This window comes from Bombus flavifrons, chromosome 18 (assembly GCF_040668555.2).
Source record: "Bombus flavifrons isolate JBK064 chromosome 18, iyBomFlav1_principal, whole genome shotgun sequence".
In the NCBI taxonomy this organism is placed as follows: Eukaryota; Metazoa; Arthropoda; class Insecta; order Hymenoptera; family Apidae; genus Bombus; species Bombus flavifrons.
In genome coordinates, this window is record NC_138459.1 from 2948867 (window position 1) to 2961755 (window position 12889).

The 12889-nt window shown below is 45.8% G+C and overlaps 1 protein-coding gene across 6 annotated transcripts in view; it reads left to right on the top strand.

Annotated features, from left to right (window-relative positions):
- The window catches only part of LOC138189011 (uncharacterized), a 252813-nt gene that overhangs the window by 199084 nt on the left and 40840 nt on the right, over positions 1-12889 (top strand). For all 6 annotated transcript variants that reach the window (XM_069131158.1, XM_069131161.1, XM_069131164.1 and 3 more), the window contains 3 exons: positions 1123-1187; positions 6388-6639; positions 12202-12519. In XM_069131158.1, coding sequence (XP_068987259.1) covers positions 1123-1187; positions 6388-6639; positions 12202-12519 — 635 coding nt within the window. The remainder of the gene's footprint in view (positions 1-1122; positions 1188-6387; positions 6640-12201; positions 12520-12889) is intronic.

Sequence of the window (12889 nt, forward strand, 5' to 3'; positions counted from 1 at the left end):
GTACGTAGTATCTTTACACGACGTAGTTGAAAATGAAAGCGACTCGTTAGATTCAAGCATACGAGTGTTTTAAGAACAGCTGACAAGTTGACAAAGCTTTGTGAAGCTTTGGTAAAGGTACGAGCATTAGGACAAGCGATTTTTTGACATTATGATAAAATTTATGAGAGGGAAACGATTTTGGTAAAGATTAGTTGAGATAGAGATTGATCGACAAGGTACTGGTATTACGTGCGACCCTAATCTCTTCGCGAAACTTCATGAACTTGCCATCTGATGTTAAAAGGCTTATATTTTTTGGGACAGATCGGACAAATTGTTCCGCTTTTTAGCTATCTTATGTTAGAACACGACATTTCGACCAATAATTAAGATAAAAATCAGAAAATCAGGGAAACTCGTGCTATCGTACTTTTGATCCAGATATCAAATTAAACGTTAGTTTTTTCCAAGATATAAAAAAAAAAAAAAATTCTGTGGTACTTTATTCGTATGTATGGGACGTACCTTTTTTGAAAGTAGGGGAACGGTTAACGACAGCGAAAGAAGTAAAACCTGTCGTAAAAGAGATAGTCCTGCAGGTATCATAAGAGCAACCGCAAAAGTTGGAATCCTGAAGGAAATTTCTTTAATAAAAGTTACACGGCGCGGAAGAACGGTTATCGAATGAATTTTTCTAATCGAAGACAGTACGAAATAAAAACTTTTCCTATAGCTTACGCCGTTAAAAGGGGGCGCGGTTAATTTCCTATAAAAAGTTCTTGTTACGATACGCGATTACACGAATCGGATTTTCTAGAAAACAGCACGCACAGACGATAGAGGGATCTCGTTGGCCACGAGGTCCGCGTTAATTCGGTCAATTGTTCGGTTCGATCTCGCGAATTTCCAAGCTCGTCGAGGCGGTTCTCATTAAGATGGCCGAGTCCTCCGTTAATCCCGAGGATGAGTTCGCGTCGTCGCCTAACGAGAAACGAAAGAGAAAACAAGGAATAACGGGTGGTGGTTGGGGTGGGGGGAGGGAGAAAAGAATCGGGAATAGGGGAAAGCGTTCTAATTCCAGCGAGCGATATCGAATGAAAGGCTTGAATAAGAGAAAACCCCGTTTCCGTTCTGTTACAGAAAATCCTGCTACCGTTGCGTCGTCATTCACGAGAAGCACTCGAACGTTCTCCAGTACAAAGAAAGTAAGTACAATTCTCAAAGAACATTGGAAGATGCCATTCCCCTTTCTCCGTTTTCTTCGGTAGTGCTCCTCGTCCGCTCCAGGTCCTCCGCTGTCTTCTCCTCCTGGCCGTCGTTGTCTTCGTCCTCGGCGACCCCCTTAATAGCCGTTGTTTCGCACGATCGATAACGATTTGCCCGGTGCCCCGGGCAAATCCATTCATTAATTAGAATGCCGATCGGTAATTAAAAGCTCGAAGATGACGAGAAGGTGGACAACGAAGGGGGTGAGAAGCGGATAGCAAGGCGTAGTTGCCGGAACGATTCTCGGGGACGAACTTAACGACTTTCGTTCGTTGTGCAAACGGCGGAATGACGATAGGAACGAGAGAAACGACGACATAAGAGACGGAACGAAACACCGGGCCGATGGTTCTGCTAATTCCGAGCCGGGGCCGCTGAACCTCGTTTACGATGGAAAAGAAATCGAGAGCACTTTGCCGGATTCTATTGTGCAATCAGCCCTGTGTCTCGTTAATACAACACCGACAACCGAATGGATAGCGAAGTTTCTGGGACGTGATAATGGTTCTCGTTGCCGGATATTTATCGAGGATCGTTATGTAGATCGTTGCAGATTATTGCGCGACATCGGTTCCGCTGCTCGGCACCGAAACATGGCCTCCGCTGTCGGATACCTCCGGTTCTCTGTCGCGTTTCCAACGCTTTGCTTTCCATTAACGCGACTCGTGGTGGTATCTCGCGGCTTGTGCGGTCTATTCGTCTAAGGCATCTATGTCTCGCGTCGAGCCCAAGGTAAATGGGAAACTGAGGCAGAACCGAGAAAGGTTTCGATGAATATATTTGCTGGCTATTTTTACGCGTATTCCGCTATTATCCGCGTAAATTTATCATTTATGCGGATATATTTAAGCGAAAAGGATACTTGGAACTCGAGTGCTACGGAACTTTCAAATTTGTACTTTGTTCCACGTAGATTTCGTGGACCGACCAGAAAGGATATATCAACGTCCTGTTGTTTGCGGACTCGAAGTGCTCGCAAAGTCGGTACACGCTGAAAATTTCGCGTGGTTACGAAGGATTTTCATGAAAGTCGTTGAATCTCGAACCAGTCGGGGTCCGCTTTGAAGCGGTGTGCTCGCTCGAAAGGCGCTTTTACCTAGGATCGCGCAACGAAGTTTCCTGATAATTCTATTCGCCCCGACGTAGCTCATAGACGATGGCAGCCTCTTTTTTTCAAACCCGCTAACGACACTTTGATCCTCCGACTGTGGTCGTAAGTGATGCGCTTCGCGGACAGGGGAAACGAGCCGGCCGGAGCGTTGGAGGGGCTCACGAGACCAGGGTAGTAAATATGGATCCGGATAAAAAATGGGTTAGGCGTGGATGAAAAGCGTGTGCACGGTCGCATAGGTACTGGCTCGTTCAAACGAGAGAACCTCGACCATTCGGCAATGGAGATGATTCTCGTTTAATTTATAATAATCCTTGATGGTTTGTCTTTGAATTTTTAATTTTCATGTGTTTTTACCTTGGCAAATATGTAAATGTTTCGGGTTGTCTCAATTTCCACTCGGTTTTTTCAAACAAACACGTTACGTCACTTGAATCGACGTTGCACGGATCTACGAATAATAAATCTAACGTCCGACGTATTTTATTCGCCACAGAGATTCCTTTTCTTTTTTTTTTTTTTTTTTTAATTTTCTCACAAATTGCGAATTGTTTTAATAGGTCCATACGCTCGGAACAAGATCTGGGAAAGTTCGATAATCGCTATAGATCCCGCGGGAATTATTAACTTTTATTCTAACCTGTAAGTTGACCGGGTTCGCCAGCTTGTCCAAAGATTATGAATTCCTACAATTTCCTCCACCGAGATTCACCCATTCGAAAACTTGGATATTTTTCCACCCCTCTGAACACTCGAACCTCTAACGCCGACCATTGTCAACGATCGCAAAATACCGACCCGTGGTGATTACCTGACTCCTAAAACGGATAAACGAATCTGAAACGACCTATATAGGGGCAAGCGAGACTCAGAGAGAGAGAGAGAGAGAGAGAGACAACAATGCGAGACAGGTGGAGTTTGGCACTCGTGCCAACCCGAAGAGGAAAGAAGAGGGTGGATCCCCGTTATGTACAGGTTAAAAAAGAAGAACACCGACCTCTGGGTACCGCCCCCCTGCTGTTTCGCGTTCGCATTTTTCGACGATTTGTCAAAGTCCCTCGGGCCCCTCTTTCTCTCTCGCTCTCGTCCACCCTCCGTCGCTCTCTTTTTTTTTTTATCGGATTTTAATCTGCATAGTGTCACACCGGAGATACCGTTGCCTGCAGGCGCTGCATTCGGACCGACAACTGGCGGGAAAATGTGGGTCGTTTCGTGGAATAGAAAAGGAGAAAAATCAGGAAGAGAGTTAGACAACGACAGGGTGAACCGAGGAAAAGGCACGTCACGCTTCGGGCAACTAAACGAATGGAAGGAAACTCGAAGTTTCTCGATCATTCTGATACATCCGAGAGGCGCCACGACGTTACCAACGAAATACGATTCTCGTAGCTGGTTCGTTATCGATCATTCGCTTATTTGCCCAGCTGCGGACGTTCTCCACAACTCGGAAAGTCTGATTACGTTTGTGGAATCTTGGGACGAAAGTAGGACGGAGGATTACGGTGTGTCGGGAACAATATCTACCCCGAAGGAGTTCGCATGCGGTTTTGAAAACTCGCGCGATTGTTACCCCTTCCATTTCGACCTACCTCTCGATTCTAGAGAGCAGCGGTGAAGTTTTTGAAAGGAATATGACATCGTTCCGATGAGGAACAAAAAAAAAAAAAAAAAAAAGAAAAGAAAAAAGAAGGAAAAGAAGAAGGATTGTACAGAGAACGTCGCCGGATTCGTCCTCCAGAACGCGGCCTATTTTCCTCCGGCTACCGTCCCCTGCCGTTCGTTAGAAAAATTAACTTTCCTGTCCCTTTCCTGTTCCGCCGCCGCCGCCGCCGCCGCCGCCGCCCCCCCCCCCCCGCTCATTAACTACACATACGCGGCCGCCAAATAAAAACGTAAGTTGCTGTTCGCTCGCGCCAGAGTCCACCGAACGGAGGAAAGATTTTAACAAGCACTCGGTTGGTTCGTCAGCGTTTGCTGTGGCAGCCGGTTCGTCGGAAAATTTAAGAGACGGAATTACCGCCAGCGGCTTTAAATTTAATTGACCGCGTGCGCGACCGGATAAAGAAGAATCCGGACTTTGACTTATTCGCCGGACGAAACACGAGATTGCGCCTTTTGCCGCCTTATAATTCTCGAATTATATCGCTCGCGTATGACCGATTCGATTAAAATCCTGTTGATCTGTAAATCTAGAGAAAACTTTATCGACCGAACATTTTTCGATAGGCGAACTCTCGGCGAAGGTGCGGAAATTGGAGAGAAGGGAGAGGCTGATCGAATTCATTTTAATTTCGCTAACGCCACCCTCTCCCGCGATACTCTCTTCGTTCGGGTTCGTCATTCGTGACTGACGAAAATAAAGCGCGACTAATTAATCAGTGGGACATACTTTCGGAAGGGCAAATTAATTATGTCGAAACGACGGTTGGACGCAATTTCGTGGGGCGCGTGGCGCGACGCAGCGGGGTTGGCAGAGGGAGTCGGTCCTAATAACGAATAAATGACAATGAAAATTTGAAAAGCCGGCCTGGCCGGGCCGAGCACAGAAACAAAAGGATGATACGAAGCCAACATTCACGCGAGAATAAATAAATAAATGGAGCCAACGGGAAAAATTGCGAGGGAAACTTGGAAACGGGGGAAAGGACACGACATTGCACTTTTTCCATTTCCACGCTTTGAAAATTACATCTGCCTACATTCTTCCCATCAACTTGCCTTCCTTTCTCTTTTCTTCTTCGCTCTTTTCGTTTCCTATCCCTTCTTCTCGGCGATAGTTCGCACAGCCGTTCGTGTAAATAAATATTCCTTTGTTCGAATAATTTTTCTCGCCCACCGGTGGGAAAGCTTCGTCGCGTCACGTAGACGCTCGATGCTCGAGACGTAGGATGCTCGAAATTCTTTTCACTAAATTTCCGGTTATCGTAAAGTAAACGGAAAACGAACGTACGAAATAGCCGAAAGTCGCTATTCGAATCACGTTGATAGAAACTTACGATGTGACTGTTGAAAATACAATCCGATGCCGTCATAAACTACCGTAAAGACGAGACGCGAGCGGTTTCGAAGATAAACGACGTCATCAAAGCCAGGAGAGAAGACGCTGAAACGATCGTTGACAACGATTTGATGATTTTTAACCCTCGCGGATAATTTTTGCCAAGGAAAAGCTTTCCCTACCGCTTTCCCACCATTGCCCGTTTCGCTTTCTCGATGAACGTGTGCCATGTTACGCACGGCCGATCGAAACAACAGATTCGCGCTCGGTGAATAACAAAGTGTCTGGTACGACTGTCCGAGAGAAGCAGATTTATCATCTAAAAACGTTGTCAGAGGAAAAAACGTCGGTGGCCGTTCTACTTTTCTCGAACTATGGCAACACCTGCGCGTGGAAAAGTTGTCCGAGTCGCAACGCCTAGCGTCTCGCCACTTTTCCAGCCGAAGGGAAAGAAATCGCGGAGAATATCCTTGGTTAAAGTTACTCCAGCCTATGAACTTCCTACTCGAGAAGATTCGTCATCGTCTGCTTACCTCGTACACCCCCCGCGCCATTCGCCCTTCCCACGAGGCCCGACTTCCTGTCAACCTCGGCCTGTACATGAAAAAAACTTATAGCTGTTCGACGAAAGTTAATGCATCCTAGTGTGCGTGTGTCGCATTCATGTGCCACGGTAAGACGTTGCTTCGAATTGTCGCGCAACTGCACGAACGATAATTTATAGATAGTGGTTCCCTGGTCAGAGTATACGATACCGGAATGCCGGAGAATACGAATGACAAAATATTTCTGGAAGGAATAACTCTGTATTTGCAAGAAAATCTAACTTGCGTCCATCTCCTTTTTCAAGCTGAATTATTTACATCAACGTAATGTAAAACCGTGTGCGTAAGAGTTTATAAATGCTCCTATAAATAAGCGATAGGATCGAAAATTCTTCGTGAATACCATTACTTTCCTACATGAACGTGGATGAATCTAGCTCCCTAATACTAAATTGAAATTGAAACGTTCCCATCGATTGTTTCAGCTTACTGTCACAGCAGAAATTCATTGTCATCGCTGTGCTCGTACATCACGGGAGATGCCCTGCTCTATTCGATGTTCCGGGAGGAGGCTACACCTGTGCCGTGCCCTTTTCGAGGACCCATGACCTTCTCCTATAACCGTGGTCACGGAACTTGCTCGGTACCCGTCAGCAACGTCGACACCTGCACCGACGATAGTAGATTGTTGTTCAGATACCAGGCGTGTCCCGATATATCTGCATCCGAGAGCGCAGGTGAGCTTTTTTTCGTAAGATTTCTCTATCTTAAAATACCTCGTTTCGCTGGTTTGTCTGTTTACATTATCGATCATTATTATTGTACTTTATTTGTGGGCCGATGCACAGTATATGTAAGAAAAGAAAAATGCGCGGAGTTTCTATTTGATATTAAAAATTTGCACAAGGTATTTTCGGCGAAGAAGATAGTTTCACAAGAACAAGTGGAAGTGGTGAACGAAACGATTAGCAGAGTTAACAAACCGGTAAATCAGATCGAGAGCATTAGGTGATAACCTATGGATTATTGTATCCTTGTTTGAATCGTTTATTCGCAGGAAATCATGCAAGATGGGGTGTAAAAATTAAGTGCTGTGCCATTAAAATGTAGAATATTTCGGAAAGTGGAGTTAACAGTTTAGCCTGTGAACGGCACATTTGTCCGTAGTTCTAACGGCGATTTCGGAATTGAACCACATTACGACTCACGGTTAATCTTTTCCACCGTATCGATGGATTCGTGGGAATCGAATGAGCCCTCGAACGATATTCGTGTTAGATATTATAAACGTTAGAGATGAATAGCAAATGACTCGGAGGGTTAACGACGTTTATAGTCCTACCCCGTTCGAAATCGTCACACTTAAGAAACCATAATTTGGGGAGCACGTTCGGCGACAGACACTCCAAACTTTCGACAAAGTCTCCTCCAGGCCGTACGCTCGATTAATGGTTCAAAGGGTCAGGGGTCGGGCAACGATTAGATGTGATTTTCGTCCGTGCATTCGTTAGTCGCGGCCCGACACGAGGGAGAGCTCGATTTCCGGAGGAGGGAGCGAACGTTTGCCATTAGACGCACATCCGATAAGGGGTTTGCCGAGCTAACGATTTCTGTGGTGGAAAATTAAACGGAAGGACGGCCAGGAAAAACGATAAGTCGCCGCCATGTCGAACCTGTCACGTCCTCCCTCTTATCGGAGATGGCTGGAGAACGATTCGGAAACCACGACGTTTACGCGTCGTCCTTGATATATTAACGTTTTAAGAACGCTCCTGATTCGAAGGAGGATTTTGGAACAAATACTTGCGAATATTTCGAAACAACGAAACGCAGAGAAAAGAAAGAAACGAAGACAAGAGAAGGAGAATGATCCATAAAATATTCTAAATGATTTTCCTGTTAAAGCACCATCGGTCGAAGAAGCTATTTCTCGAAATACGAAAATACAGGATATTCTGAACAAAACGCCTTTTACGAAAGAACCTGTACGTCGTTGGAATAGAACGAGGAGGTACAGGGCTAAATGGCTGAACGAGCTGAGAATCATCCCTTTCGCTTCCTAACGAAGGTCCCCGTTCGCAAAACCACCGACTCTCGTTTTGCTCCGTTTGGGCTTCGTTAAACTTCCGCGGCGGATTGAACGCAGCAGGAGTTCTCGATCGAGAGGCAGGCGCGAACAGTTTCCCCTATTTTCGAAGGGCTTTCGTAGTTTTTGCAGCTCGAGTGCCGCGCAATCTTAATGGACGAACGTACGAACAAACGAACCAAGTAACAAAGAGGAGAAGTTTCGCAGCTCGCTGTCTTTCCCAGCAGTCGGCCAAAAAGTTTGCCAGTGACACGGCTGCGAACTGTCGATGATTCGATGTTCCGATTTTCTCGAGACGATTCGAGCAGTCGTTGAAACAACGAGTCTAAACGAAGTTCTACGAATCATTGGAATCTTTTGTCCATACGCGTATAATACTCTGGAAAAGCATGGAAGAACAACGATGTACGGAGTAACGGGAGCGTATTTTGCAAAATGCGATCGCGACACTGCACGAAGCGTATAGGGTATCGCGTGTCGATTTAACTTTGGAAAATTCGGCGCGTGAGATCGACTGGGTCCCAGCTGCCAGAGGAAGATTCGTCTCGTCGGTTACAACCGACCGAAATTGTTTTTATTTTGATGGACATTTTAGCAGAAAACGCTGCACCATGGCGTATCGCTGTTAAATCGAATTAACCCCTGATGCGAAACACACAGGCAAACATATAAAAAAAAAAAAAAAAAAAAACACAGTAAACAACGTAGAACAAGCGAGCGTGGCGTTGCTCTTTTAGGTGCATCTCGCTCGCGTGATCTTTGTATTGACACGTTCGATGCCCGTCCGCATATCGAACGTACCCGTAATCGTAAACAACGAAAAGAATGGTTTTTACCAAATTACGTGAAAGCTATGACGTGCGTGTAACAAGTCCTAGTGACCTGAAAGGCGATCGATTGTTGTGGTAATTAATAAGATCGACTGGATAACCGAACCGGCCGAATAGGAACCCGTTCACGTGCACTTAAATGGTGCGTAATGTAATTTCACGAAATTGTTCGCGTAATATCCCGGCTTTGAGCGCGATGATTTGCCGGGGAGAACCAAATGCCTCGCTGGCTATAACCCTGGCCCGATATTAAATTGAACGCGCATCCGGGAAAGGAGAGAAGTAAACTGTGCGTCGATGCCGCTTAATCCCTTTGTGGAGTGTTAGCCGATGCGAATTCAGCATAATTCAAACTTAATTAAGTCACGTTCGTCCCAAAGCGAGTGAGAAATCCAGCCTGATGGTCCGTGGTGAATGAAACCGCGGAATTTATTTAAAGCCGATCGATTTGCCTCTGTCGCGACAAGAAATTTTCCAACGGTCGATATTTCCCTTGTTTTATTTGTGAAACTGCGTGCGCGAGCCTCGAGTAGATGCGTCGCGTCAAATCAACGAGCTAAATAAATAAGGGGCACATACGGTACAATATGGTACGTAGTAAGATGGCGTAGAAAAACGTGGTGTAGCGGCTTTAATAAACCTTGCCTCGTAGAACGAGCGGAATTTTTTCTTTTTACTGTGCCACGATTCTCGCGTTTGCATATAGCGGTGCAAAGTGCATCGAAACTGTTTTTTCATAGAGCACCGTATCGCTCGAGTACACTGAAAAATGTAGCTTTCTACCCCGTGCAACGTAGTTTCGGACAGTACTTAGCAGCGTCGAAGAACATTGTACGTTTTTTCGTATTACGTCGCGCCAAAAGCGTTTAAGCGATCCTCTCTTTCAACGTACACGCACGCACGCGCAACACACGCACACGCACACACACACACACGCGCGCGCGCGCGCGAGATAGTTGCTCCTGATGAATTACCATTTTAGATTTACGATTCGATAAACGGAAGAACATGAGAAAGCGTATAAAATCAAAACAACGTCGTTCCTAGTGATTACCGCGATACAGATGAAACAATATATCATCCGGTGAATACAGTATATCAAGTGAAAAGTCGCATAAAAACGTCGAAACGAAGCGTGAAAAACATTAATCAAAGAGGCGAGAGCTTAGTTCAAATGAATTGTAGAAAGTCACACAGTGAATCTACCTACGACTCCCCCGTGCGATTTCGCTTTTACACCCTGACGCGGATTAACCTTTATCACGGTTTAATTCTATTCTCCCCACGATCACGCCACTTGCTGTTTTATTTTCCTACATATCTTAAATCCATTCTAACGCAGCCGGTGTTTTTATATATATATATATATATATATATATATATATATAGCATATATATAGCACGGCGTAGAATACCATCGAAGCAAATCCTGAACGGAATCGGAAACGGAATAACGAATCATAAACATGTAGAAACCACGGTAAAGGGAAGCTCGATTGCCGGCATTTACTTTTCTACGGATTAACATATCACGTTTCGATCGATATCGAAAGCGATCTAACACCAATCGACGGAAAAAAGGACAAATATGTGAAAAAAAATTCAAGAATCCCAGCGAGAAGAGGATAAGGTAAGGTGTGCAGCTAGCTGTCGAAGAAACCAACAATTATCGGTTCGGTGTGGCGAAAACGCGACTTTCAAGAGGTCACGGTTAAAGAACAGGATTTTATCGGCGCATCTGCTCGAACCAGCGTCTATGCGACGAGGTTTTCCAGAGAGAAGCAGCCAGCCAAGATCTCATAGACGCGTATCTAAATCACATCTCGCGGAATAGTCGGCTACCACTTTTTCCTGACGTTTCTTTCTCCTGTCCCCTCCTCCACGCCGGTGCAACCCCTCGGTTCTCGGCCCTTTATCCCCATCCCCGGCCATTCCTCTTTCGCTACGCTCCCCTTTTCCTCTTCCTTCCTACTTTTTCTTCTTGCCTTATTTCTCTTCTCGTTCCTCCTCCACAGCCGGCTTCCTTTTTTGATCCCTGATCCTTCGGGGCGAGGACGCCGCGAGCAATTTGCGAGGATTCGAACGAAAAAGCTCGTTCCCCCGGTGGCGGTCCTCGCTCTTTTGCTCGTCAGCCGGTCCAGATTCCGGCGCATACGGCTCAGTCTCGTTTCCACGAGTTCCCGCGTCGAATTTGATCCCCGCCGATAGATGCAGAGATCTGGCGCGAATCCTGCCGCCTTCCCGCGTCTAGCAGAGCCTCCCTCCGCAGCTCGTCAGCACGAACCCTCTGGCGAAAATTACTCGCTGCTCGTCGTGATGAACGGCGGATCGTTTTTCTCGGATTAGACTCGAGCTTTGCAACGCTGCCGCCGGATGAGAACAGTGCGCCGGTGGACTGTCTGTCCTAAGTAACGCGGGGCTGCTTTTAAACCAAAGTGAAGGAATAGTCAGTCGCTCGATAAGAGGTGCTTGGACCCGAAGCCTTCTCTACGGACATTAAATAAGAGTGTAGCGCGTCGCAGATTACGATGTTAACGATAGCAATACTCGGTAAGAAACGTTATAAAATTTAGAGATCAAAGGATTTATAGGAATAAGCTTGGGGTTAAAAATTGTATTTATTGGAAGAGAAATACAGCTGTAGGTTTTACATTGAAAAGCGCAAAAGTTTATTACAATGAATTTATGGCATGTTTCGAAGAATTTGATTTGCATATGATTGGTTTCGAGATGGCTTTTGTTGGTTTAATCAAATTACTGGACAATGGAATTACATACCTTGTTATTGGGCTTCTGTGGGATTAAAACTCACTTAACGTTAGTATTAATTCTCTACAAATTGAACGATACGTTCGGCCAATAGTCGGTATACAAGTAGTACGAGAGTGCTACACGAGCGTGTATCGCTCGTTCGAACGTAACTTTTATCGTGGAATATCCTATAAATTACAGCGGGTCCGGGGAAAATGTTGAACATATTGGGGAAATATTCGTCGGTTCTCCATCAGCGGGCAAAATTTGATGAAAACAGACGCGTAACTCGTTAGGCACTCGCCTTACCGAATCGAAATTCGTTCCCGTGATTCGTGTCGGAAATAAAAGACACGATGATATATACCTTTGCCGGTCCAACATACGATCCTTCGTGAATCTCCAATTTCATCGATATCCCAGGTGAAAAGCTGTTCCACGGACGATCGTTTCGCGAGTAAACCATCCCGAACTGAGAGCTATCGGGGAGGAAAAACGCGAGTGCTTACGAAATCGTGTCGAACGAAATTTCATCGTACAAAGAGCAAAATCGCGGAGTGCGAAACGATCGCGTCTACACCCCCGTCGGTCGTCCATATTTACGACGAAATCGGTTATTTTGGCCGTTTCAGTGGAGGAACTGGAATGCCTGGCCACCTGGAAGGAGGGCAGCAGCCGTTACCTGGTGGGCCGTTTACATCACGGACACGCGTCCAGTAACGAAGATCGATACCGATGCTTCGTCTACGAGAAGGCCGGCCAGACAGTGCAGAGTAATCTACACAGAGCTGCCATGGGCATAGGAGCCATGGATCACGATGTCGGTTTACAGAGTGGACCGGTGCCCGAGGGTGCGGCCGAGATCTACCGGGTGGCACAGAGCGGTGACGCCACTTGCAACGGTCTGTTCAGCCCTATGGAAGGATCTCGAACCATGACGCTCATGAAAGGTACGTGGCTTTCTGAATACAATTGATCTTCAAAAGAGAGAGAGAGAGAGAGAGATCTTTCCTTCGAATAAAGTTGTCTCGAACAAATTTAGCTGCACGATAAAATAGATTTCTTTAGGTAATTTGATCTTTGAGTATTTGGAGAAGGAGAAGCGTTCGTTACAGATGGTGTTTACTTCCGTAAAAGAATTACACGAAGAAGCGTATTTTCCCAAGTTGTATTCAGAGTTTAACGATTAGGTTAAATTTGGCGTCAAGGCAAACGAGTATGGCGGGAATAAGGTCAGGTTACGAAATACGCGAGAAAGCTCGGGAGAAAAGAAGGAAAACCTGTATCGTCGGAGGAATCACGGTCTGAAAAATTTTGCTC